General features: G+C 32.0%; 2 protein-coding genes and 1 non-coding gene across 4 annotated transcripts; 1 reads left to right on the forward strand and 2 right to left on the reverse strand.

Annotated features, from left to right (window-relative positions):
* Window positions 1-7647: 7647 nt before the first annotated feature.
* TRNAT-AGU (transfer RNA threonine (anticodon AGU)) lies at window positions 7648-7721 on the reverse strand. Its single transcript has one exon. It is a non-coding gene; the product is annotated as a tRNA-Thr (tRNA).
* Window positions 7722-8872: 1151 nt separating this feature from the next.
* LOC118042380 (protein DEHYDRATION-INDUCED 19 homolog 4) lies at window positions 8873-11421 on the forward strand. 2 transcript variants are annotated; one of them, XR_004686447.2, is made up of 6 exons: window positions 8873-9132; window positions 9238-9371; window positions 9651-9728; window positions 10040-10302; window positions 10648-10741; window positions 11144-11421. XR_004686447.2 is itself a non-coding variant. In XM_035050031.2 (5 exons), the coding sequence occupies exons 1-5, from the start codon at window positions 9069-9071 to the stop codon at window positions 11247-11249; spliced, it is 645 nt and encodes a 214-aa protein (XP_034905922.1). In that variant the 5' UTR covers window positions 8877-9068; the 3' UTR covers window positions 11250-11421. The 2 variants fall into 2 exon arrangements, 1 of the variants encoding a protein (XP_034905922.1); XM_035050031.2 differs by lacking the exon at window positions 10648-10741 and having other exon boundaries at window positions 8877-9132.
* Window positions 11422-11904: 483 nt separating this feature from the next.
* LOC118042378 (uncharacterized) lies at window positions 11905-16294 on the reverse strand. The gene is made up of 5 exons (XM_035050030.2): window positions 15843-16294; window positions 14985-15202; window positions 13015-13300; window positions 12718-12895; window positions 11905-12628 (listed from the first exon to the last, which is right to left on the reverse strand). The coding sequence occupies exons 1-5, from the start codon at window positions 16137-16139 to the stop codon at window positions 12369-12371; spliced, it is 1239 nt and encodes a 412-aa protein (XP_034905921.1). The 5' UTR covers window positions 16140-16294; the 3' UTR covers window positions 11905-12368.
* Between the last annotated feature and the right edge of the window lie 8703 nt (window positions 16295-24997).

A 24997-nucleotide genomic window follows, 5' to 3' on the forward strand; every position in this document is an offset into this window, starting at 1 on the left:
CAAACTAACTAATGAGCATAAATTATATCTACATAACCAACTAACTAACTTAAATCCAAAATTGAATAAGAATAAAATACAATTTGCATTTAATGAAACCCACTTTACATATGTGGTAAATGTTAAATAGCTCAATCTCTAGCTTGGATCACATTAATCAAACCTTGATCCTTATTGAAATTAATTTCATGTTGACACCACCTTAAAAGAATTTGTTTTATGCTTGCTTGACCTAAATATGATGAATCAACCCATTACATGCCTAATCAGCACATGCATTTGGTCATATAGTGTTGTTCATTGATTCATAATTGAAAGTTGCACTAGAGAGTCTTTCCATAAACATCATAAGTATGTGCATCCATACAAACAACAACGTGAAATCTACTCAAGTTACTTTGAAAATAGCTTGTTAAGTACCAAATAGTGTATATACCTTGTAACGTATCAATTAGTTGTGTATATCATCGACTTTATTCATATGAAAAAAAAATCTTATTAATAAAAATATTCTTTATTTTAATATTCATTTATGTTTGATTAATGAGTCTAGAGTAAATATAAAATTCTTGAAACAAAGATATTTTACAAAAAAAAATTAAAAAGTGATTAGAATTATGAGGATTCATATTGTATCAAAGCATTGTTCTTAAATGTTAATAAAACTACTCCTTCGTTTGATTACAGATAAATATCACCTCATTGCAGGTTTATTCCTAGCAATATCTAATTGGCAACAAAAACATTCTTTAAATCCTTTTGCATAACTAATGCAATTCGTGGTTATATTTGGCCAATAAAAATCATGGTTCATTATAAGCCATCTTATCTTAATTCCAAATTGATGAGCTCTATAATGCCTTTTATGAACCTCAAATATGACTAATAAAGCTCTTTTTTTTTTTGTCTTAAAAATTTGAGAAGAGTTCCAATCTTATATTTCTTAAATAATACATCTTCTAGAAGTACATAATTGATTGCTTTCATTTTAAAAGATCTTGAAAATTAATGTGAAGGATCTTGCTTAAAGGTTTTAATTTTGTCTTTCCAATGATTTTATGGATAAAGAGTAATAATGTCATTAAGACCTTCTGCTTGTACTTGATAAAAAAAAAACATTCCATCAATGATTTTGTTATTACCATCTTATGTATTTTTAACAGGGAAATCTGTTTTAATCTATTTGTCATGACATTCTTGTTGGAAATTGATTAGTACTTAAAAATGTATTTTTATCAAGGTTTTGTATCATCATTTTGCACTTAAAGTATCAATAACTTCTTAACTAAAGTATGTTTTATAATAACATATCTAATAATATAAGATACCTTTAATTTATTGTAAATGTTCATCTTAAATGCAAACCTGTCACATAAATGAAATGATTGATTGATGAGTTTAAGTACTGAAATTGAAAGAACAGAGAGAGGGTCAAACTTAGAAAATAGATGCTGGTTTAGTCCAAACTAAAACAATATTCGGTAATTGAGTCATATCTAGAGCTGTAGATCTCAAATTTAGGTCTGCTTTATATGGATGGAAAGGTAAGATATAGGCCTACAACTTTTATGTGAAGTTCAATATTTAAAAAAGACTTTTTCAAGTCTAAATTATAGCAACAACAGAGAAGTCTAAATCTGTCCTACAGCCCAGACATTGTTTAGTGTTCAACCTATATCTCGAGTTCTAGAAATCTAAATGACCTTAATTTTTTTTTCCTGGAAAGATAAGACAATTTCTAATTTTGATGTTAGCAATGACATTTTGTTCAGACAAAAAGATAATGATTTTCACCAAGTCAAGAGTTGGCCACCCACTCAGCAATTAGTCATCAAATCAATAGTTACAAATTTTAGCCTATAAAAGGAGGCATTTGCCATGCATTTAGGAGCTTGGTTGTTTAGATCAAGAACTTGTTCATGCTCTCTCTCTTTATATTTGTTTTTTTGTAATTCTTAAGTTTTGCTTTCATTAATATCTTATTTATGTTTTTCATTTCCTTTCCTTTACTTAGTTAACTTGTATCTTATTTATGTTCTTATTTTGTTTACTTATATTTCTCTTCTTCATTATGTTTAGCTAAGTTTATTATGTAAAGGTGAAAAGATTACACTAATGGTGTAAGAATAAGTATAGTATAAACTCAACATGGACCTTAATGTTTAATATTAACATGTCTTATCTTTTTATCTTATTAATTTTTAATACCGTACTTGTTAAATGGTTAATCTAGATTTGTGTTATATAACACTTGGTACAACAAATTTGGCACTCTCATAGCCTAATCGTATGGTAACCTACACCTATGTAATTTATAAGTTAGCATCAGCTACTTAAATAAGATAATTAATATGATCATGTTAACAATTTATAATGAGTTATTAATGACAAATCATCTTATTGGAACCTCCTTTATATATGGTTTCTAGTTGAATAATAAGAGTTTATATTATACTTGTTTGAAATACCATCAGTGGATCCTCTAACCTTGACATTTGTTTTTATCATTGTTTAATCCTTACATTAATCTTCCATCTCAAAGTTCTCATCAACTTCTTCTTCCTTTTATTCTTTATTATTATTATTATTATTATTATTATTATATTTATTTTTGTATTATTCTTGTCTATAATTTATACAATTAACCTCCATATGGTTTGCTCCGGTCTTGCCGGGTTATTTATAATTCGACACTCTTACACTTGGGAGAAGACATCATTCTTTTGGTCATGTCAAGTTTTTGGCGCCATTGTCAGGGAGGTAAATTCTTGTACAAATTATAGTATTCATTTTATTTTCTCTTTTCACTTTTCTTGTATATAACTTTGTTTATTTTGTTTTGTTTATTTTTGTTCTCTTTTCTTCTTCCTTTTATTCTCTTTCTACACGTGCATGAGTGTTTCGTCACGTACATTAAGTGGTAGACTTTGCAGGGTATCCTCATCATTTTCAGAAAATATGGTTGAAGAAGATAATCAGTCACTTCATAATGAGAATAATGAGAATAATTGTGTTAGAACACTTAGAGACCACATGAATCTCACAAGATTAAGTGCACCCTGATGCATAGTTTTCCCAGCTGATGCATCTCATTTTAATTTTAAGCCAATTATTATTCAACTTTTACCTTCTTTTCGTGGCTTAGATCTAGAAAATCCATACTTGCATTTAAGAGAATTTGAAGAAGTTTATAACACTTATAATGACTTAAATTGTAGCATGAATACCATTAGATTAAAACTTTTTCCTTTTTCATTAAAAGATAAAGCTAAAACATGGCTACAAAATCTTAGGTCAGGATCCATTCGTGCTTGGGATAAAATGCAACAACAATTTTTAAAGAAGTTTTTTCCATCTCACAGAACAAACTCTTTCAAAAGACAAATCACCACTTTCACTCAAATACCAGGTGAAACATTTTACCAGTGTTGGGATAGGTATCGAGACCTACTTAATACTTTCCCTCATCATGGTTTTGAAACATGGAGATTGATTTCACACTTTTATGAAGGGTTAGCACCTAAAGATAGCCAAATGGTGGAATTGATATGCAATGGAACTTTTAAAAATAAAGACCCTGATGAAGCAATGGAGCACCTAGACTTGATAGCTAAAAATGCTTAAAATTGGGACACTACAGGCACTTATGAGGCACCGAGTAAAACTTAACCTCATACATCTAGTGGAGGTATATACAACCTTATGAAAGATCATGACCTCGAAGCTAAATTTGCATCTTTAGCTAGAAAAGTCAAAGAATTAAAATTGAAAAAAAGTGGTCAATTAAAATCTGTTCAAGACATTATGTGTCAAATCTGTAAAACAAATGAACATGCAACCAATAACTGTCCAACTTTTCCTTCTTTCAAGGAATACCTCCATGAACTAGCCCATGCTTTAAACAGTTTTCAAAGGCCTAATCATAACCTATACTCGCAAACATACAACCTTAGGTGGAGAAATCACCCAAATTTCAGTTGAAAGAGTGGTAACAATAATGCACAAACTTCATAGTCCCCATTTCCAGCACACCAAACTTTCTAAAATTCTCATGGATATGCACCTCCTTATGCTCCACCTCCTAGAAAAAATCTTAAAGAAACATTGCATGCATTCATTGAAAAGCAAGAGGCAATGAACACTCATAATGCTCAAAGCATGACAGACTTTAAAGATACTCTTGCAAAGTTAACATTTGCTCTCAGTTTCCAAGAGAAAGGTAAGTTCCCATCTCAACCACAACAAAATCCAAAAGGGCAATACAATGCAAATGGAAGTAGTTCTAGAAGTCAACACATAGATCAAGTCAAATCAGTCATCACTCTTCACAGTGGTAAGGTTATTCAAAAACTCACTCTTGAACTTTGTGAGAAAGATTATGAGTCAATCTCTGAGGGTAAAGAAAGGGTTGAATATGAACATTGTAAAAAAAAAAAAGACTGATTCTCCACCGGCACTTCCATTTTCTCATGCTATGACCAAACAAAGAAAAGACAATCACAACTCTGAAATCCTTAAAACTTTCAAACAGGTAAGGATCAATATACTTTTGTTGGATGTTATTAAACAAGTACCTTCATATTCTAAATTTTTGAAAGATCTGTGCACTTTGAAGAGAAAACTGAATGTGAAAAAGAAAACATTTTTAGTCGAACAAGTAATTGTTATTCTTCAGAACAATAATGCTTTAAAATATAAAGACCTTGGTTGTCCTACAATTTCTTGCTTTATTGGAGAACATAAAATTTTATGTTTTTCATTTCCTTTACTTAACTTAGTTAACTTGTATCTTATTTATGTTCTTGTTTTGTTTATTTATGTTTCTCTTCTTCATTATGTTTAGCGAAGTTTATTATGTCAAGGTGAAAAGGTTACACTAATGGTGTAAGAATAGTGTAAACTCAACATGGACCTTAATGTTTAATATTAACATGTCTTATCTTTTTATCTTACTTATTCTTAATACCTTACTTGTTAAATGGTTAATCTAGATTTGTGTTATATAACACTTGGTACAACAAATGCTTGGCACTCTCATAACCTAACCATATGGTATTACCTACACCTATGCTATGAAAGAAACTTGATTTGTTGTTAACATAATTTAGCATCATGAATTCCTGATAATATTTAAAAGTTTGGTGTTACTTAAATAAGATAATTAATATGATCATGTTAACAATTTATAATGAGCTATTAATGACAAATCATCTTATTGGAACCTCCTTTGTGTATGGTTTTCAGTTGAATAATAAAAGTTTATACTATACTTGTTTGAAATACCATTAGTGAATCCTCTAACCTTGACATTTGTTTTTATCATTGTTTAATCCTTACATTAATCTTCCATCTCAAAGTTCTCATCAACTTCTTCTTCTTTTTTTTCTTCTTTATTGTTGTTGTTGTTGTTATTGTTGTTGTTTTGTTATTGTTGTTGTCCATAATTTATACAATTAACCTCCCTTTAGTTCGACCCCGAACTTGCCGGGTTATTTAATATTTTGACACTCTTACACTTGGAAGAAGACATCAATCTTTTGGTCGTATCAGATATTAGTTATGGCTACTCAATTGATGATTTTGACAAGGATAATGCTATGACTATTGAAGGTCATTTTATAGCCCGATCCATATTAAGCCAATTCATTAGCTTATGTATTGTTTTCTCTCACTAAAAAAAGATCATAAAACCTTTTAATATGGTTTTGTGGACATAGTGTGGTATAGAGTTGGAGTTAGGTGTTTACACTTATATTCCCTAGATAATTGTTGATAATAAGTAAGGAATCCCTAGTTACAATTACTGATTATGCTATTAACTCTAAGAGTATTTTTAGGCCTATATTTGCTAGGAAAATCAAGCCAAAAGAATAAGGATATTATGACCACATTGTACCAACTTTGTTTTTTTGTCTTGGATCCATCAAATCATAATTACCATAGAAAAGGTTATGCCATGATAATGTTGACATCCTTTTCCATTTCATTGTCGATGTTAATGAATGGATGATTAGTTAAAAATCACCCAATGCTTGGCCTTTCATTAAATTTAGATAATGCTAATATCCTATTTGCCAATATAACCTCTTAAAAAAAGGCTTTGACAACATATATTTAATTAAATTTTTTATATATATTACATAAACATTAATTGATATCATGTACTGATATTATTTTCACAAGCAAAAAATAAAGATAGACATAAGTTATCTATCAATGTATATATTTCTTAAACTTCTGTTAGTACATGACTAAGATAATACAAAACATGTTCATGCTCAGAGTCATTTTGTTAACCCAACATGCTACTTATTAATATTTTTATTTTTAAAATATACCACCTTAAAAGCTTCCTGGGTCATGGTGGGGGGGGGGGATACTAAAGGTCTATATAGATAAGATTTTATGTTTTTTAAGGCAACTTGTTGTTTTTTTATCCACTAAAGCTCCTTACAAAACAAATTTGTATTTCATTGTTATTCTAAGAAGGTTTAATTTCATGATTGCTAGTGCCCTATTCTTATCCTCTTTTATGACTTGTTAATGCACTAAAAATCATCAAAAATTGCTTACTTACTCTCTAAAGGTACATTTTGAAGGGTTCATTTTCAAGTTATACATTTTTATTCATTCAGTTCATCTAGATGAGGTGAATTTTGACTTTTATTTTATCACAATATCATTAATGTAGAATATGATATTGTGATTGATCACATCATGAAAGATTAAGTTCATTGCCTTTTGGTATGTTGCACCAATATTTTTCAATGCAAAGGACATTCTCACCCATTCATACAATCCTAGTTAACTAAGATATCTAAATATAGTTTTAGAAACATCATCTTTTATAATGAATATTTGGTTTTGAATAGGTGGTCATCCATGAAATTGAGTATTTCATTGTTAGTGTTGTATTAACTAGCATATTAGATATTAACAAAGGAAATTGATATTCAATTTTTTAGAGTTGAAAAAAATAATAAGAAGAAAAAAGATGAAAAACTTCATCAACAAGGAGGAAGAATTCCCAAGAAAAGGAGGGAGAAAATTCTTGAACAATACTTATGTTATTTCATATTTTGGACATCAATCAAATTATCTGTATATTTAATTTAGATAAAAATAAAATGACTTAAACCTACGTACAAATTCTTTTTTTTTTTTTAAAAAAGGATTGCAGAGTGAAGAAATATTTTTTAAGGATAAAGTCTCTCATTATCCAGGTTATCTGTATATTTAATTTAGATAAAAATAAAATGACTTAAACCTACGTACAAATTCTTTTTTAAAAAAAAAAGGATTGCAGAGTGAAGAAATATTTTTTAAGGATAAAGTCTCTCATTATCCAGGTCTTTAGGTTGTCATTGACATATTTATAAGAAGTTTTTTCAAAATTTTCTTTTTTGAATTTTAATTGAAAAGAAAACTAGGTTAAAAAAACAAATTCATTTGCCATGTGAATCATGTCCTAGGAAGATACTGAAGTTACAAAAAAAAAAAAAAAGAAACCAAAGAGATTCAGCATCACACAATCTTCCTCGTGTCCCTAAAAGGAGGTAAAAATAGTTGTTTCCAATAATTTAAAAAACATGATGATATCCTCCTTGTGATGATTACCACAGCTCACTCCTCAGAGGAAGACAGATTTGCTCTCGTTGAGAGTCGAACTCAAGACCTCCCGCTTACTAAACGGGTGCTCTAACCAACTGAGCTACGAGAGCTTGTTGAGCATAGCTTTACCTAATATTCATATTAAAAATGTTCTTAAATTCTTAATTCGGTATTTACTTGTAAAATTCTTTTAATTTTTTGTGTATGTTGCTGTGAATATTCTGTTATGCTGTATCGATAATCTAAACTCTTTTTTATTTTTTTATTTACCCAAATGTTGTACCAAAACACATTTTCCATAAATAATGCTTCTATTTTGAAATACATTAGACTGGATCTTACTTCAATATTATAAAACAATAATAATATCACTTCAGATAATTATATTATATATTGCAAGCATGGAGTGCATAAAACCCAACCTCATGATATATATATATAGTTACACATTCAACCCAACCTCATGATATATATATAGTTACACATTCATACTTTGAATTGATATTTTGAACTGATTTGTAAATTTAAAATTTAAATTTATTTAGATTTTTAATTAAAAAAAATTGATTGGTTGATTCATAATCCGAGTAACTCATTTAACTTCTTTTTAAATATATTATTTTAATTTTTTAAAATCTTTCATACGAAACAAGAAAGTTTTTGAAAAAAAAACATTAATCCAAAAAAAAAAGAAAAGCAAACACTACTTGTTTTTGAGGTTATTTGTAACTTTTGAATTAAAAAAAATGATAAATTATTTTTAAATTCTTAAATTATTTTAATATTAAAAATATTTTTTAAAAAAATAAAAAAATTACTTTAAAATATTTTATAAAACAATTATTTAATAATGAGAAATGTAGTTCAAATAGTCAGCCTTTAAATTTACTCCATAAAAATAACTAATTCAAGTTTTACAAACTTCAAGGCTATTTGAAACTTGCATGACCATTAATTTCAATATTCATAAAATTAGTTGATATATATATAAGTTAGTTCAAATATTTATATTAATAAAAAAAATAACAAAAAAAAATTCCATTACACAATCTAACAAAAATAAATGCTCCGATTTTCAAAACTTTCAATAATGTTTTTTTTTAATGTATAAAAATAATATTTTTAATTTTTTAAAATTTATATTTTATATTAATATATTAAAATAATTTAAAATAAAAAGATAAAAAAATTAAAATATTTTTAAAACGCAAATAATCTGTCTCTAGTTCCGTAGAGAAGTGTTTCTCTGCTCTCTGTCTCTCTCTCTCTCTCTCTCTCTCTCTCTCTCTCTCTCGCAGTTTCCTCTTCCTTTCCTGTCTTTATCTGGTCCTCTCCAACATCCCATTAAACCCTTTGTTTACTATCACCCCCACCCTTCACAGAAGTTTCACTCTTTATCTTCATAAAAGTCTAAACCTTTTATTTTTTTATCACAGAACAGAGAAACCAATAGAGCGATGGCTTCTGATTCATGGGCTTCTCGCTTCTCAACTTCTTCAAGAAGATATCAGAGTCGATCTGGTTTGTTTAAAATCTTTCATTTCTTTTGTAATGCCCTTAGTTTAGTAAGAAATGGTGTCTGAAAGCTGCTTTTCTTTTGGATTTTTTGTTGGTTTGTGGTGCTAGATCTGTATGATGAGCCTGAAACAGAAGAGGATTTGAAAGCAGAGTATCTGTGTCCTTTTTGCGGCGAGGATTTTGATGTTGTTGGTCTCTTTTGCCACATCGATGAAGAGCATCCTGCTGAAGCCAAGAATGGGGTATCATATTCTTATCGAGTTCTATTGATGGATGTAAATTAAAAAGTTTAGTTCTTTAGTGTTAAATTGCTTTTGGTAAAGAGCTCTATGGGGTTTGATTTTAAATGAGATAATTTGGTGAACTGTGTGAGTTTGTCGCCTTGTTTTTGAGGAATTTTAATTTTATACTAGAGCATATAAATTGGTCATTTTCTTTTTGTAACACTATTAATTACACCTTCCTAGTTTTTTTTGTCGAGAGACTGTTACTGAAATGATATTGGAATTGTTTGTTTTCAGGTATGTCCAGTTTGTGCTAAAAGGGTGGGGATGAACATTGTTACTCACATTACTGGGCAGCATGGGAACTTCTTTAATATATCCTTTTATCTCAAAATTTGACTCTTAACATTTAAAATTTTGGTTCTGGTTTTTTTTTGCATAATCTGGATTGGTATACACACAACCAAACATGCATGGTTATGTAGTTTAGATGTTAATTATATGGAAAAGTGAACTAGGTAATGTTGGTAGCTGAAAATCTGCCTAGTGAATCTCTAGGCTCACGGGAAACTTTCAACATTAAAGGGGTGCTTAGGAATCTCCTATCTTGTTAGTTACCGGTTAACAGTGTCCAAACTATTGGTTTGTATCGATTTCTCTGTTGAAGTTCCTTGACTGGAGATTACGTGCAGCGTAAGAGGAGACTGCGGAAGGGGGGAGCTAACTCAGCATTTTCTATATTGAGAAAAGAGCTGCGAGAAGGAAGTTTACAATCCCTCCTTGGTGGATCTTCGTGCTTTGTTTCGTCCTCCAATACAGAACCTGATCCATTGCTTTCACCTTTCATATTTAATCCTCCCGGTTTTGACAAACCACTGAATGCAAAACCTCTCTCTTCTGTTGAAGGAAGCTCAGTGAAGGGGAGCACAACTGAGGAGTTTCTAGAAAGGTATGATCACTATTGTTTTCCCATATACGCCACTGCATTTGATCTCCATTTATAAAAGAAGTTTCTGCATTTTGGTATCCAAAATATGAACTAAAAGGTAATGATTTAGGGCTGGAAACATGAGTTGCTGAACTCATTAGCCTCTTCTCCGATCTATCTGGTAACGAAACCAAGAATAAGACTGACTACTTCAAATATACATCTTTTCTTAATCTATAATGTGAGGATGTCTTCAAACACTTGAGTATTTGGTTAATAGGCGATGATGTGTGAAGTTCAAATTTTCTAGAATCATTGTGCAATTTGTAGAGTTACTGCCTTTAAGGTACTTTTTGCTTGGTTTAGGTTTAGAATATCGGTCTCTCCATGATCTCAAACCCTTGAAGGCAAGGACGGAACTTTAGTAGTGCTGATACCATAGTCTTCTCTGGATGAATAGGTAATGATTTGTGGAGTTTGAGGTTTACTGACGGTGTATAATTTGTTCTGACTATGTTTTAGGATTCTATTATTATGGCTTGGAAGATTGACTTAAGCTTGTATTCAACTGATTCCATAATTTTTAGCAAGAAACTTGAGACTGTTAATGATCATTCCATCTTTACCTTTACATGATATTCACAAATTCATCAATTTAGTTTTGTAATATAATGAGTTCTGTAATACAAGTCATCATGATATTCACAAATTCACAAACTTGAGACTGCTGATACCTTTACAAGAAACTTTGAAAGGTATCCATAAGGGAACGAATGCAACTTGAGCCATGTAATTGATAACCTGTACTATGTTGTGGAGTTTTTCTTTCTCAAGATTTCTAACATCAGTTTGGTGTCAGCAGGAAAGTCCAACATCCACATCTATCAGACGAGGACCAGGAGAAGTCCCAGAAATCAGAGTTTGTCCAAGGACTATTGCTCTCCACCATTCTCGATGAGGAGTTATGAGAGGATTGTTAATATAATGTTAGGAGTGTGAGCAAAGTGAAGAGGAAAGCTGTTCAATTTGTGACACAAGTCGTGTTAGTTAGGTCCGATTGACTACTATGTACTCCTATTTGTATTTAGAGCTCCTGTGCATAATGGAAAAAATAAACGGATTAATATTGAGCCCGATTAATATTGAAATAGAGATAAAATAACGTCTTTAAAAAAAAATTATTTTTAATATCACTATATTAAAATAATTTAAAAATATTAAATAAAAACTCATTTAAAAAAAAAAAAATGTTGGATGGTGCCATTAGTCTACCCAAATATCGTAGAAGGCAAAATGCAGACTTTTCCAAGGTGGAAGGGTCCCATTTTCCAAACTTCAAGTTGTGGTTTCTGGATTCCCTTCTTTCAACTTGGGAAATAGCTACTTGTAAACATGGATTTCCTGGACGGCTAAAAGGAAACAAAACCCACGGCCTGAAAACCATGTTGCCTTCCGTCTGAAAAAATGACTAGCTTTAGCTGTTGCGACAAACAGTCGAGCCATTGATGCATTTTCTATTGCAGCTATATGTCTATAGGAGGAAGTTATCATTTACAGATCATTTAGCGGATCTTTCTTAAAATAACACAGCATTTGTAAGATCATATTTTAAGAAACTGCTGCTACAAAAAGTATATTGAACATTCTACCATGGAATCAACCATATACAAAAGTCAGTAGTTTTTATAGGACAAGGTTATAAAAAAGTTGCAACAACTAAAGCTTTCAGGCCTGGAAAGCTGTCCATAAGATCCGAGCACCGTTTGTGATCAGAAAGCTCCTTCGAATCTGCAACTCCTCAAATAAAAGCCAATGCACCAAGATACTTAACTTATCAGAAAGCTCCTTCAAGCGCAAGAAAATCATTGCATAAAAAAAACTGGACCATTCTTGGACTTCTTTAAGGATATGTGATGGCAGAGCCAGGACATAATATAAGTCTGAGAATCCTGAAGACATACAACTCCACACTACTCCATACAACATTAAAATAATGGAGGTTATTTAGTATGAGCTGAAATTGGGATTCCTCTTACAGGACTGAAGGTACCAGTTTCCTTTAAAAAATCGTTTATAAAGGTCTCGCTTCACCTTGGGCTTGTGTTGTGGGAAACAAAGAACCTATAGTCAGGATGATTAACTTCCAAACGCCTAAGCCAGTTGTCAGCGGCTTTTAGTAACGAACCAGCCTTTTGACATTCATAGACTCCATTCGGATTCCAGAAAGTAACTTTAAACTTATAGGAAGCAAGCCCAAAAGTTGGCAAAGGTAGCTTGAGGGACATGTCAGCTCGGTGAAGCTCCCTAACAGTAGAACTGTGAAGTTGCATCCCCTCAGTGTTTTGACCTGTCCCAACAAGAAATGCAACAAACACATAAGCCTGCAGGCAGATATAAAAGTTCACCAAGGACATACACATACGGAAAGATATGTACCTTGAAGGGGTGTTGACAGAGAATGATAGGTTAGAAAGCAGGCATCCAGATTCTGCAGTGTTGGACCCATGGGTATCCTATATATGGGATACCAAGCCACTGAAATCCAACTTGAGGTTGATAGGTCACAGCTCCTCAATGTCTTGAGTTCTGGAAACTGAGATGCAAGAACTGAAATCTGGAGGGATGCAAGGGTGGGTGTGGGTGTTAGTATTCATGAACATGCGGTAAACATAAACAAAGAAAAAGAAGAACAGAAAGCCCAGATCTTAAGTCAATTGAAGACAAGGAACTTGCCTGGTCAGCCAAAGGTTGGCGTGTGAATGGTGAAGCATACTCCATGTATTCAAAAATAAGCTGACCTGGTGGATTGGAAATCTCACATTCATCACTTGATGAACCCCTGAAGGGTTTATTTCTCAGAGAGAGTCTATTCAAACTCTGAATATTTGCATCTGTAACATTAAGCTGGCTCCAAGGTTCCCAAACACCATTGCTTGCTACTCTCTCTGCTCCATAGTCACAGCTACCATCACTACTTGTCTCCCTGGATGACTCGGTATCACTCTCCTCACCAGGCCTCCTGTCAGAAGATGGAAGAAATAACAATGTGATGCAACAAGCATGATAGTTACAGTTCTATAGTTTCAAACATTAGGCTGTTCACTTTTAATTTATCATTCCTTCCATTGGAATGACTATCAAAACTTCTGTACTGCATAGGCATCCAATTACCAAAAGTACCCATCTAGCCAGTACAATTTTAAAATGGAAGTGCTCTGTCAGAAAGGCTGGCAAATTCCTTTCTGCTGCATCACAACATATTCAAGAAAATAAAATTATACGATGTTACTATCAGTCAATACTTGCAATGTGGACCACTGAGAAACTTTTCATCAAAATTTACACTACAGTTTCAGAAGATGTCAGGAAACATTCCACAAGGCAACAAATGTAACTGTGCCGGAACCACACTCACAATCCTAGGAATTCAGATGGATAAATCTTCTTCCTCCCTCTTAAAATTCAGCATAACATGTCTGTGGTATAAGGAATTCAGTCATTCATGTCAACTTTAAGTATCAGTACATGTCTTAGCCACTCCAATGACAAATTATCTCTTGAAAGGTTAATTTTGGCAATTCCAGCAAAAAGTACACCAAGAATTATACTGTAAATTATTATCATTACTAACATGAAAGTAGCGGCTCCAAATTCTCCAAACAGTATTAACAATTATTTATATTCTTGCACTTGCAGCCACAAGGGGGAAGTTTTGGCCTCCAAGAATCCTACTTTAAAGGGATCATGACTGCATTAAGGGTTTTTAGGGTATAAACCAAAAAAAATGATCATGTAAACCTTTAGATAATACATAGGTGGGTGGCCAAATTGGACTTTGGATTCAACATGTCAGTGGATTATGTACACTAGATAGTACAGCACACAACCCTGGGATGCAAAATTTGCTTCTATTTTCCGTTCAAGAAAAATGTCATTTGCTTCGCAGAAAGCTATTAAGAAAAATACACCTAGCGAAAGACAGATAAAACAATCAACTATGAAATTTAAAATCCCCCTCGTCAATGACAGCTCTAATGCATCAAATTGAATTCATTTCATCCAAATCAATAGCCTCCCATTGCTTTTTATCCATTCCAGTCAAAGATCCATCTATAATATAAACCACAAGGAGGAACTGACTGTGAATGGACCTAAGAATGGAATTTAAAAAAAAAAAAATTTCCAGAAAAAAAGAAACCATAACCTTTCTCATATAAAACTAAGTTTGTAGACTTTTGAACCATTTGATAATTGGAATAACAACTTTAAGATTTAGATAAAAGAGCCATATACAAAATGACATATCCGTCAAACCCTGTATATTAAAAGGACAAGCTAACATCATCAAACAGAGAAATCCATGGAAGCATTTGACAGAAGTAGGTAGTGCTAGTAACTATAAAGTAACTAAAGTGCTAATACTCGCCAACAGTACTAAAAGCCTTTCACTTCCATCAGATAGTTGATTCAATGCCTTTCAGTGTGTCCAAACCTCATGCAAATAAAAATAAATTAGGCCAGAAAATTAATCAATCACCTAAACTCAATGCGTACAATTTAAGATTATATTATTGAAGAATGGCCATACATCCAGAGTTCACATCAATAAATCCATCAAAACAATGCCAGGACATCAATTGGAACTGGGAAAATTAACAAACATGAAAAATATAACCAAATAAGAAGCCAAGAAAATGGCTCACCTCAGCCAGTGGGAGGGACGCAATGGATCAATATACAGCTGAATGCCAGACAAATAGGGAACATAATACTGCACAACAGTCTCACTCCCGTTCAAGAGAAGAGGAACACCTGCTCCATATGCACTCCACTCCTTAAAAGATTCCCATAAATCCCCAAGCACAAAATACAAGTTCTGGTCATGCTGCACTTCACGCGTTCTCCATCCCCCAATGCTTGTCTACATGACCCACAAATGCCACCATTAAAAGAACATACATGCCATTAAAACATAAAACGTTCAACTCATTTTCAATCTAAAGCAAACTCAATAACAATCAAATCAGTTTTCCCATTGACCCGTTTAGAATTGAAGCTGTAATATAGGATAAGTTGGAATAAAAGTTTAACAATTCTAACAAGTCGTTTCTAAATTAATTAACTGAATTCCAAACCCTAAACCTTTAGGATTTAAGACCTCTAATCAATACTAACCCCTTTTAAACAAAACATGTCATCAACAAACAACAAGGTAAATCAAACTGAAAAAAGCTAATTAATTGTCAAATTGGTGTCCTTTAAAATCAACACCCTAATTAATTACAGACGATTGCGTTCAAAATTAAGCATTGTCAACAATTATTTGCTTGATTAATTAACCTAATTCATTGTCCTATACAATTAGGTAACTCAAAACCCTAATCTACTCAAGTAATTAATCATGTCCTTCACAATTTAAGACCTCTAATCAATACAGAAAAAAATTAAGCCACAAGATCAAAAGCCCACTAGACAAAAGCCAACAAATATAAACTTTATTAAAAAACAAAAAACAGAAATCAACAAAAACCCAAAAAATTACCAATTTTTTAATCAATTACCTTAGGCAGGAACTGAGCAGGAACGACAGGAATAGTGTGCTCCAAGAACCGATCCAAATTCGTGGAATTAGTGTCAGACCCAACCCGACCCGAAACAGAACAATTCGACCCACATTGATCGGACCCCTTTCTCTTCTCAATCTCAGCCGTTGAATCCTTCGAAATCGACGGCTTCAGCTGCTGCTGCTGCAGCTGCTTCTGTTGTTGTAATTGTTGTTGTTTTCGGATCCCTGGTGAAACATAGAATCGATTCTCTCCTCGGGTCCGGGGAGCTGAGACACCACCGGAGCCTGACATTGCACGGGATTACGAGAAAGAAAAAACGGTGTCGAGAGTCGGAAGCTTTTGAGAGATTTTTATGTTTTGGAGACAAAGTTTTATAGGTTTTATTGTTTTTTTTCTTTTCTGGTAAAAGGGAGTCTCTGTTTCAGATATTTATTCCTCTTTTTTTCGTGCGTGTGAATAGAAAATAGCGAAATAAATAATCTTATAAGATAGATAATTTTTCTTTTTCTTTTCTCTTTATTATTATTATTATTTAGTTTCCAAATCAAGAGGTTTGGAGAGAGTTATTTTATTATGAATAACTTAATTATAAAAAAATCTAATTTTAATATGGAAAAAAAATTAAGATAAAGAATATTTTTCCTCTCGGATTAGTCTGCTAATTAATAACTATTTAAGAAAAAACAAAGAATGAAGTATATTTAATTGACCAACGAAGTAAATTCTAGAAATTTCATAAGAAGAAGAGTCAAGACTAGGAAATCTTCGAAGGAGGGTGAGGTTTGGGATTATTTTGACTTTTTGGGTGAGGATTGGGTCCATGTGTTTTGTTTATTTTATTTTATTTATTTTGTTTATTTGTTTGTTTCAGTAGTAGGAGAACCGGTGAAGGGAATATCCGGGAGGAGAGATGCTTCATTACTCTCTTTTATTTAATTATATACATAAACATGGAACAACCACATTTCACCATCATCAAACTCAATCACCAAAAAGCTGCATTTATTATTATTATATATTACAGGAAATTGAATTGCTTAAGCTATGAGATATGAATTCATGTCGATAGCTGAACCTTTTATGAGCCTGACCAAAAGTACTTGTGTCACCCTTCATGACATTGATATTTGTGCCCTGGATTGTTGTAAAATTATACTTATACGAGAAAAGATTAATTTAAAATAAATTAAATATTAAAAAAATAAAATTCAAAAAATATAATAAAAATTTAAAATTATAATTATAAAAACTAAAAACAAAAATAAAGCCTCAAGCATATGGGCATCGGTGCCCAAACATGCCTAAGCCATAATAAAAAAAGCTCAGGCTTGCAGGTTAGTTATCTTAAGATCGCGCACCTTTATATATTTTTTTAAGAGGAGAACAACATATTGTTTACCCTTTATTTTTTTAAAAAAAAAAAAAGAGCATGCGACCATTGACTGTTGTTTTCTCTACCTAGATTCGATAATCAGAGGGCCATTGGAAAATCGAGCTACCTAAAAATTCATTTTCAATTAGTTTTATCTAAAAAAAAAATTATACCTAAAATTCATTTTCAATCAATTCCAATGTTAGAACTACTCTATAAAGTGATTTCAAGGTGAGATAACACCCTAGTGGTACTATCATGATCCAATGAGAAGTTTGAATATGTTATGTAGCTTAAATATTGTGTAAGAATTATAACACATGTTAATAACTGTTTTCTTTTTAATTATGTTTAGTTAAGTTTATTTTTTACGTTAAGTTTATTTTTGCCAAGGTAAAAAATAAACTCAATATGAACTTTAATGTTTAAATTCAAGAAAGCTTTTTATTAACATGTGTTATAATTGTTATCTTAATGAGTCCTAATACTTGCTTATTGAATGATGAGTCTAGATTCGTGTGTATAATCTTTAGAACAACAAATTCTTTATTCTTTCATAGCCTACTGCATAGAGAATCAATATATGTGCTATAAAAGGATCTTGATTTATTGTTGATATAAATTAACGCCATGAATATTTCACAACATTTACAAGTGTTAATGTTTCTAAAAAAAGGTAATTAAAATAATTAATATGATCATGCTAATAACTTGAAATTAGTCATTAATGATAAATCATCCAATTGGAACCTCCTTTGTGTGTGGTTTTCAGTTGAGTAGTAAAAAGAGTTTGAACTATATTTATTTGAAATACTATTAGTGGATCATCTAACCTTAATAATTGTTTTATCTGTGTTAAGTCTTTACATTAATATCACATCTTAAAGATCTCTTTAAGTCTTTTTATTTCATTATTTATGGTTTTGTATATTCAACATCTCTATTACTTTGACACTTTTACATATGGGATAAGACATTAATTATTCGATTGTGTCAGGTTTTTGGTACCATTACTAGAGAGGTAAGTTACTGTACAAACAATAAATTTTATTCTTGTTTTTTCTTTTAACTTTTATTTATATTTTTTTTCTTTTCTTTCTGTACTTGCATTAGACGGTAGACTTTCTAGGAAATCTTCATTTTCTTTAAAAAAACATGGATGAAGAAGATAATTAGTCACTTCACAATAATAATAATTGTCTTAGAACACTTAAAGACCACATGAATTCAACAAGAATAAATGCACCATCATGTTTAGTTTTCTCTTCTGATGCATCTCACTTTAATTTTAAGCCATGTATCATTCAACTTTTACCAAATTTCCACGACTTAGATTAAGAAAATCCATACTTTCATTTGAAAGAATTTGAAATAGTTCGTAACACTTATAATGACTTGAATTATAACATAAACACCATTATACTAAAGCTTTTTCCTTTTCCCTTGAAGATAAAGCTAAAACATGGTTATAAAATCTTAGGTCATGATTTGTTCGGGCTTAGGACGAAATGCAACAATAATTTTTAAAAAAGTTTTTTCTTTCTCACCGAAAAAACTCTTTTAAAAGACAAATCACCACCTTCACTAAAAAACCAAAAGAAACATTTTACTAGTGTTGGGATAGGTATAAAGACTTGTTTAATACCTGTCCTTACCATTGTTTTGAAACATGAAGATTAGTTTAACTCTTCTACGAAGGTTTAACACCTAAAGAAAAGCAAATTATGGAATTAATGTGCAATGTAACTTTTGAAGATGAAGATCCTAATAAAGTAACGAAGTACCTAGTCTTGTTAACTGAAATTACTCAAAATTAGGAGGCACTGAGTAAAACTCAGTCCTATATATCAAGTGGAGGATGCTTACAATTTTAGGGAGATCATGACCTTTAAACTAAATTTGTATTTTTAGCTAGAAAAGTCAAGGAACTAGAGTTGAACATGAGTGGTTAATTAAAATATGTTCAAGTAATTATGAGTCAAATATGTGAAACTAATAAACACTCATCTAATGATTGTCTTTGCCATTTTTCAAGGAATGTCTCAATGAACAAAACAATGTTATAAATAGTTTTCAAAGGCCAAACCTTAAGACATAGTCCTAAAATATTCATAAGAGCCTAAGATGATTAGTACTTAAAAGTGCATGTTTATCAAGGTTTTATATCATCATTTTGCACTTGAAGTATCAATAACTCCTTAACTAAAGCATGTTTTATAATAACAAGTTTGATACTATAAGATACCTTAATTTATGGTAAATGCTCATCTTAAATGCAGGCCTATCACGTAAATAAAAGGATTGATTGATGAGTTTAAGTATTGAAAGTGAAAGGACAAAGAGATGGCCAAACTTAGAAAAGAGATGGCGGTGCAGTCCAAACCGGAACATTTCTCAGTAATTGGATCATATCTGGAGCTCTAGATCTCGGATTTAGGTCCATTTTATATGGATGGAAATGTAAGACAAAGGCCTACAACTTTCATGAGGAGCCCAAGATTTAAAAATGTCGTTTTGAAGTCCAAACTGAAGGAACAACGAAGAAGTCCGAAGCTGTCCTGCAGCCCAGACACTATTTAGTGTTCAGCCCATATCTTGAGTTCTAGAAGTCCAAATGACCTCATCTTTTTTTTTTGTTGGAAAGCTGAGACAATTTCTTAGAACATTCTTGAGGATTCTGGAAAAATTATGATGTTAGCAATGACGTCTTGTTTAGATAAGTAGATAAGGATTGTCACCAAGTCAAGATGTGGCCACCCACTCATCAATTAGTCAACAAATCAATAGTTCCAAATTTTGGCCTATAAAAGGAGGCACTTACCATGTATTGAGGCATCTTGGTTTCCAGATCAAGTTCATGCTCTTGCTTTCTCTCTTTATAGTGCTTATGTTTTGCTTTCATTAATATCAAGTTTATGCACTTTATTTCCTTTCCTTTACTTAGTTAACTTCTTTCTCATTTATGTTCTTATCTTGTTCATCTATGTTTCTTTCTTTCATTATGTTTAGCTAAGTTAATTATGTCAAGGTGAAAAGGGTACACCAATGGTGTAAGAATAAGTATAATATAAACTTAACATGGACCTTAACGTTGGATATAACATGTTTTATATTTGTTATCTTGTTCACTTTTAATACTTTGCTTGTTAAATGGTTAATCTAGATTTATGTTGTATAACACTTGGTACAACAAATACTTGGTACTTTCATAGCCCATACTGTATGATATAATCGACACCTGAGCTATGAAAGGAACTTGATTTGTTGTTAACATAAGTTATAATCATGAATGCCTGCCAACATTTACAAGTATTAGCTTTATTCGAATAAGATAATTAATGTAATCATGTTAACAATTTATAATCTGATTGGAACCTCCTTTATGTGTGGTTTCCAATTGAGTAATAAGAGTTTATACTATACTTGTTTGAAGTACCATCAGTGGATTCTCTAACCTTGACATTTATTTTTATCGTTGTTTAATCCTTACATTAATCTTTCAACTCAAAGTTCTCATTAATTTCTTCCTTCTCTTCTTTATTATTGTTGTTGTTGTTGTTGTTGTTGTTGTTGTTATTATTATTATTATTATTATTATCTGTTCATAAACTCAGTATATATAGTTGGAAACTGTGACCCGATTTTTAGATCATTCTCAGGTATAACAACGCCACGTACTGAGTATTATTATTATTATTATTATTATTATTATTATTATTATTATTACTAGTACTACTATTGTTATTATTGTTGTTGTTGTTGTTGTTGTTGTTCTTGCGTTGTTATTTATAATTTATACAATTAACCTCTTTGTGGTTCGACCCCGGTCTTGCCGGGTTATTTATTACTTCGACACTCCTGCACTTGGGAGAAGACATCAACCTTTTGGTCGTGTCAAGTTTTTGGCGCCGTTGCCGGGGAGGTAAATTCTTGTATAAATTATAATATTTAATTTATTTTCTCTTTTCACTTTTTATTTTATCTAACTTTTGTTTTCTTTGTTTTGTTTTGTTTTGTTTCTTTTTCTTCTATTCTCTTTTCTTCCTTTTATTGTCTTCTTACACGTGCATGAGAGTTTGGTCACGTACACTAAGTGGTCGACTTTATAGGGTATCCTCATCATTTTCAGAAAATATAGCCGAAGAAGATAATCAATCGCTTCATAATGAGAATAATGAGAATAACCGTATGAGAACACTTAGAGACCACATGAATCCCACAAGAACAAGTGCACCCTCATGCATAGTTTTCCCTCCTGATGCTTCTCATTTTAATTTAAGCCAGACATTATTCAACTTTTATCATCTTTTCATGGCTTAGACTTAGAAAACCCATACTTGCATTTAAGGGAATTTGAGGAGGTCTGTAATACCTATAATGACTCAATTGTAGCATGAACACCATTAGATTAAAGCTTTTTCCTTTTTCATTAAAAGATAAAGCTAAAACATGGCTATAAAATTTGAGACCAGGATCCATTCGTGCTTGGGATGAAATGCAACAACAATTTTTAAAGAAGTTTTTTTTCGTCTCACAGAACAAGCTCTTTCAAAAGACAAATCATCACTTTCACTCAAAAACCAGGAGAAACATTTTACCAATGTTGGGATAGGTATCGAGATTTGCTTAATACTTGCCCTCATCATGGTTTTGAAACATGGAGATTGGTTTCACATTTTTATGAAGGTTTAACACCTAGAGATAGGCAAATGGTTGAATTGATGTGCAATGGAACTTTCGAAGATAAAGACCTTAATAAAGCAATGGAGTACCTAGACTTGCTAGCCGAAAATGCTCAAAATTGGGACACCACAGGTACTTATGAGGCACCAAGTAAAACTCAACCTCATACATCTAGTGGAGGTATGCACAACCTTAGGGAAGATCATGACCTCCAAGCCAAGTTTGCATCTTTAGCTAGAAAAATTGAAGCACTTGAATTGAAAAAGAATGGTCAATTAAAATATGTTCAAAACATTGTGTGTCAAATCTGTGAAACCAAGGAACACTCAACAAATGATTGTCCAACTTTGCCTTCTTTTAAGGAATGCCTCCATGAACAAGCTCATGCTTTAAACAGTTTCCAAAGACCCAACCATAACCCATACTTACAAACATATAACCCTGGTTGGAGAAATCACCCAAATTTCAGTTGGAAGAGTGATAGCAACAATGCACAAACTTCACAGCCACCATTTCAAGCACACCATAATTTTCAAAATTCTCATGGATATGCACCTCCTTATGCTCCACCTCCTAGAAGAAATCTTGAGGAAACATTGCATGCATTCATTGAAAAGCAGGAGACAATCAACACTCAACTTGCTCAAAGCATGACAGATTTTAAAGATGCTCTTGCAAAATTAACATCTGCTCTCAGTTTCCAAGAGAAAGGTAAGTTTCCATCTCAACCACAGCAAAATCCAAAAGGGAAATACAATGCAAATACGAGTAGTTCTGGAAGCCAACACATGGATCAAGTCAAATCAGTCATCACTCTTCGTAGTGGTAAGGTTATTGAAAAACCCATTCTTGAACCTTGTGAGAAAGATGATGAGTCTATCTCTAAGGGTAAGGAAGGGGTTGAACCTGAACATTGCAAAGAGAAGGCTGATTCCCCGCCAGCACTTCCATTTCCTCATGCCATGACCAAACAAAGGAAAGTCAATCACAACTCTGAAATCTTTGAAACTTTCAAATAGGTAAGGATCAATATACCTTTGTTGGATGCTATTAAACAGGTTCCTTCCTATGTTAAATTTTTGAAAGATATGTGCACTGTGAAGAGAAAACTGAATGTGAAAAAGAAAGCCTTTTTAGCCGAACAAGTAAGTGCCATTCTTCAAAACAATAATGCTTTGAAATATAAAGACCCTGGTTGTCCTACAATTTCTTGCTTTATTGGAGAACATAAAATTGAAAGAGCTTTACTTGATCTTGGAGCTACTGTGAATTTACTTCCATATTCAGTCTTTCAAAGTCTCAATCTAGGTGAGTTAAAACCAACCTCTATAACTCTTTTACTTGCCAATAGATCTGTAAAAGTGCCTAGAGGAATAGTTGAGGATGTGTTAGTACAAGTTGATAAATTCATTTACCCTTTAGATTTTGTTGTCTTGGATACACAACCTGTTGAAGCATGTAATTCAATTCCTGTCATTTTAGGACGTCCATTTCTTGCCACTTCTAACTCATTGATTAATTATAGGAATGGACTGATGAAGCTATCATTTGGAAACATGACATTGGAGATGAATATTTTCAACATTTACAAGCAACCTGGAGATGATAATGATTTACAGGAAGTGGACTTTATTGAAAAATTAGTTCATGATCAATTTCAAACCACTTCCAGTGAAACTGAGATTGATGAATCTGATGATTTGCAAATAGTCTACTTTGAGGAATCAAAGGCATGCAATTGGAGACCACAAATTGAAGAATTGCCATCACGATCAATTGAGCCCATACCTTCAAGTGTTCAACCACCAAAACCTGAATTGAAGTCGTTACCATTTAATATCAAATACTCATTTTTGGGAGAAAATGAAACTTTTCCGGTAATAATCTCTTTCAAACTTAATGCACATCAAGAAGGTAAGTTATTACAGACTCTGAAAATACACAAAAATGCATTAGGATGGACCATAGCTGACATAAAAGGAATTAACCCTTTGATTTGCACACACAAGATTTATTTGGAGGAAAATGCTAAACCCTTTAGAGAAATGCAACGAAGGCTTAATCCTAATATGAAAGAAGTAGTGAAAAATGAAGTCATTAAGCTTTTAGATAATGGAATCATTTATCCTATTTCTGACAGAAAATGGGTAAGTCCTACCCAAATTGTACCCAAAAAGTCTGGAGTCACTGTGATAACAAATGAGAAAAATGAGTTAATTCCAACTAGGACTGTTACTGGTTGGCGCATGTGCATTGACTATAGGAAACTTAATTCTATGACTAGAAAAGATCATCTCCCTTTACCTTTCATTGATCAAATCCTAGAAAGAGTTGCAGGTCATGAATTTTATTGTTTCCTAGATGGCTATTCAGGTTACAATCAAATTGAAATTGCATTGGAAGATCAAGAGAAGACTACTTTCACATGTCCATTTGGTACTTTTGCATATCGAAGGATGCCTATTGGATTATGTAATGCACCAGCCACGTTTCAAAGATGCATGCTTAGCATATTCAGTGATATGGTTGAACGTTTTCTTGAGATTTTTATGGATGATTTTTCTATTTTTGGTGATTCATTTGATGATTGTTTGACTAACTTAGAAAAGGTTTTAAGTAGGTGTGAAGAAAAGAATCTTGTACTGAATTGGGAAAAATGTCACTTTATAGTAACAAACGGCATTGTACTTGGTCACATTGTTTCATCGAAAGGAATTGAGGTTGACAAATCTAAAATCGAGTTAATTGCCAACTTACCAACACCAAAATCTGTTAAAGATGTTAAATCATTCTTAGGACATGCTAGTTTCTACAGAAGGTTCATCAAAGATTTTAGTGTAATATCTAAGCCCTTGAGTAACCTTCTAACAAAGGATAATATTTTTGAATGGACTGAACATTGTGAAGAAGCCTTTGTTAAACTTAAAAACTTGCTTACTTCTGCTCCTGTCATTCAACCTCCTGATTGGTCATTACCTTTTGAAATAATGTGTGACGCTAGTGATTATGCCGTGGGTGCTGTCTTGGGACAAAGAAAAGATAAGAAACCTTATGTGATTTACTATGCAAGTAAAACTTTAAATAGTGCTCAAAT

This window comes from Populus alba, chromosome 8 (genome assembly GCF_005239225.2).
Source record: "Populus alba chromosome 8, ASM523922v2, whole genome shotgun sequence".
NCBI classification, from domain to species: Eukaryota; Viridiplantae; Streptophyta; class Magnoliopsida; order Malpighiales; family Salicaceae; genus Populus; species Populus alba.

Excerpts from the sequence above, each read along its gene's own strand:
- LOC118042380 (XM_035050031.2), top strand. The coding sequence starts at position 9,069 with ATGGCTTCTGATTCATGGGCTTCTCGCTTCTCAACTTCTTCAAGAAGA. Across the intron at positions 9,133-9,237 it reads AAGATATCAGAGTCGATCTG|ATCTGTATGATGAGCCTGAA; the intron begins GTTTGTTTAAAA and ends TTGTGGTGCTAG. Across the intron at positions 10,303-11,143 it reads ACTGAGGAGTTTCTAGAAAG|GAAAGTCCAACATCCACATC; the intron begins GTATGATCACTA and ends TGGTGTCAGCAG.
- LOC118042378 (XM_035050030.2), bottom strand. The coding sequence starts at position 16,139 with ATGTCAGGCTCCGGTGGTGTCTCAGCTCCCCGGACCCGAGGAGAGAAT. Across the intron at positions 15,203-15,842 it reads CTGCTCAGTTCCTGCCTAAG|ACAAGCATTGGGGGATGGAG; the intron begins GTAATTGATTAA and ends TGGGTCATGTAG. Across the intron at positions 12,896-13,014 it reads GCCAACCTTTGGCTGACCAG|ATTTCAGTTCTTGCATCTCA; the intron begins GCAAGTTCCTTG and ends GCATCCCTCCAG.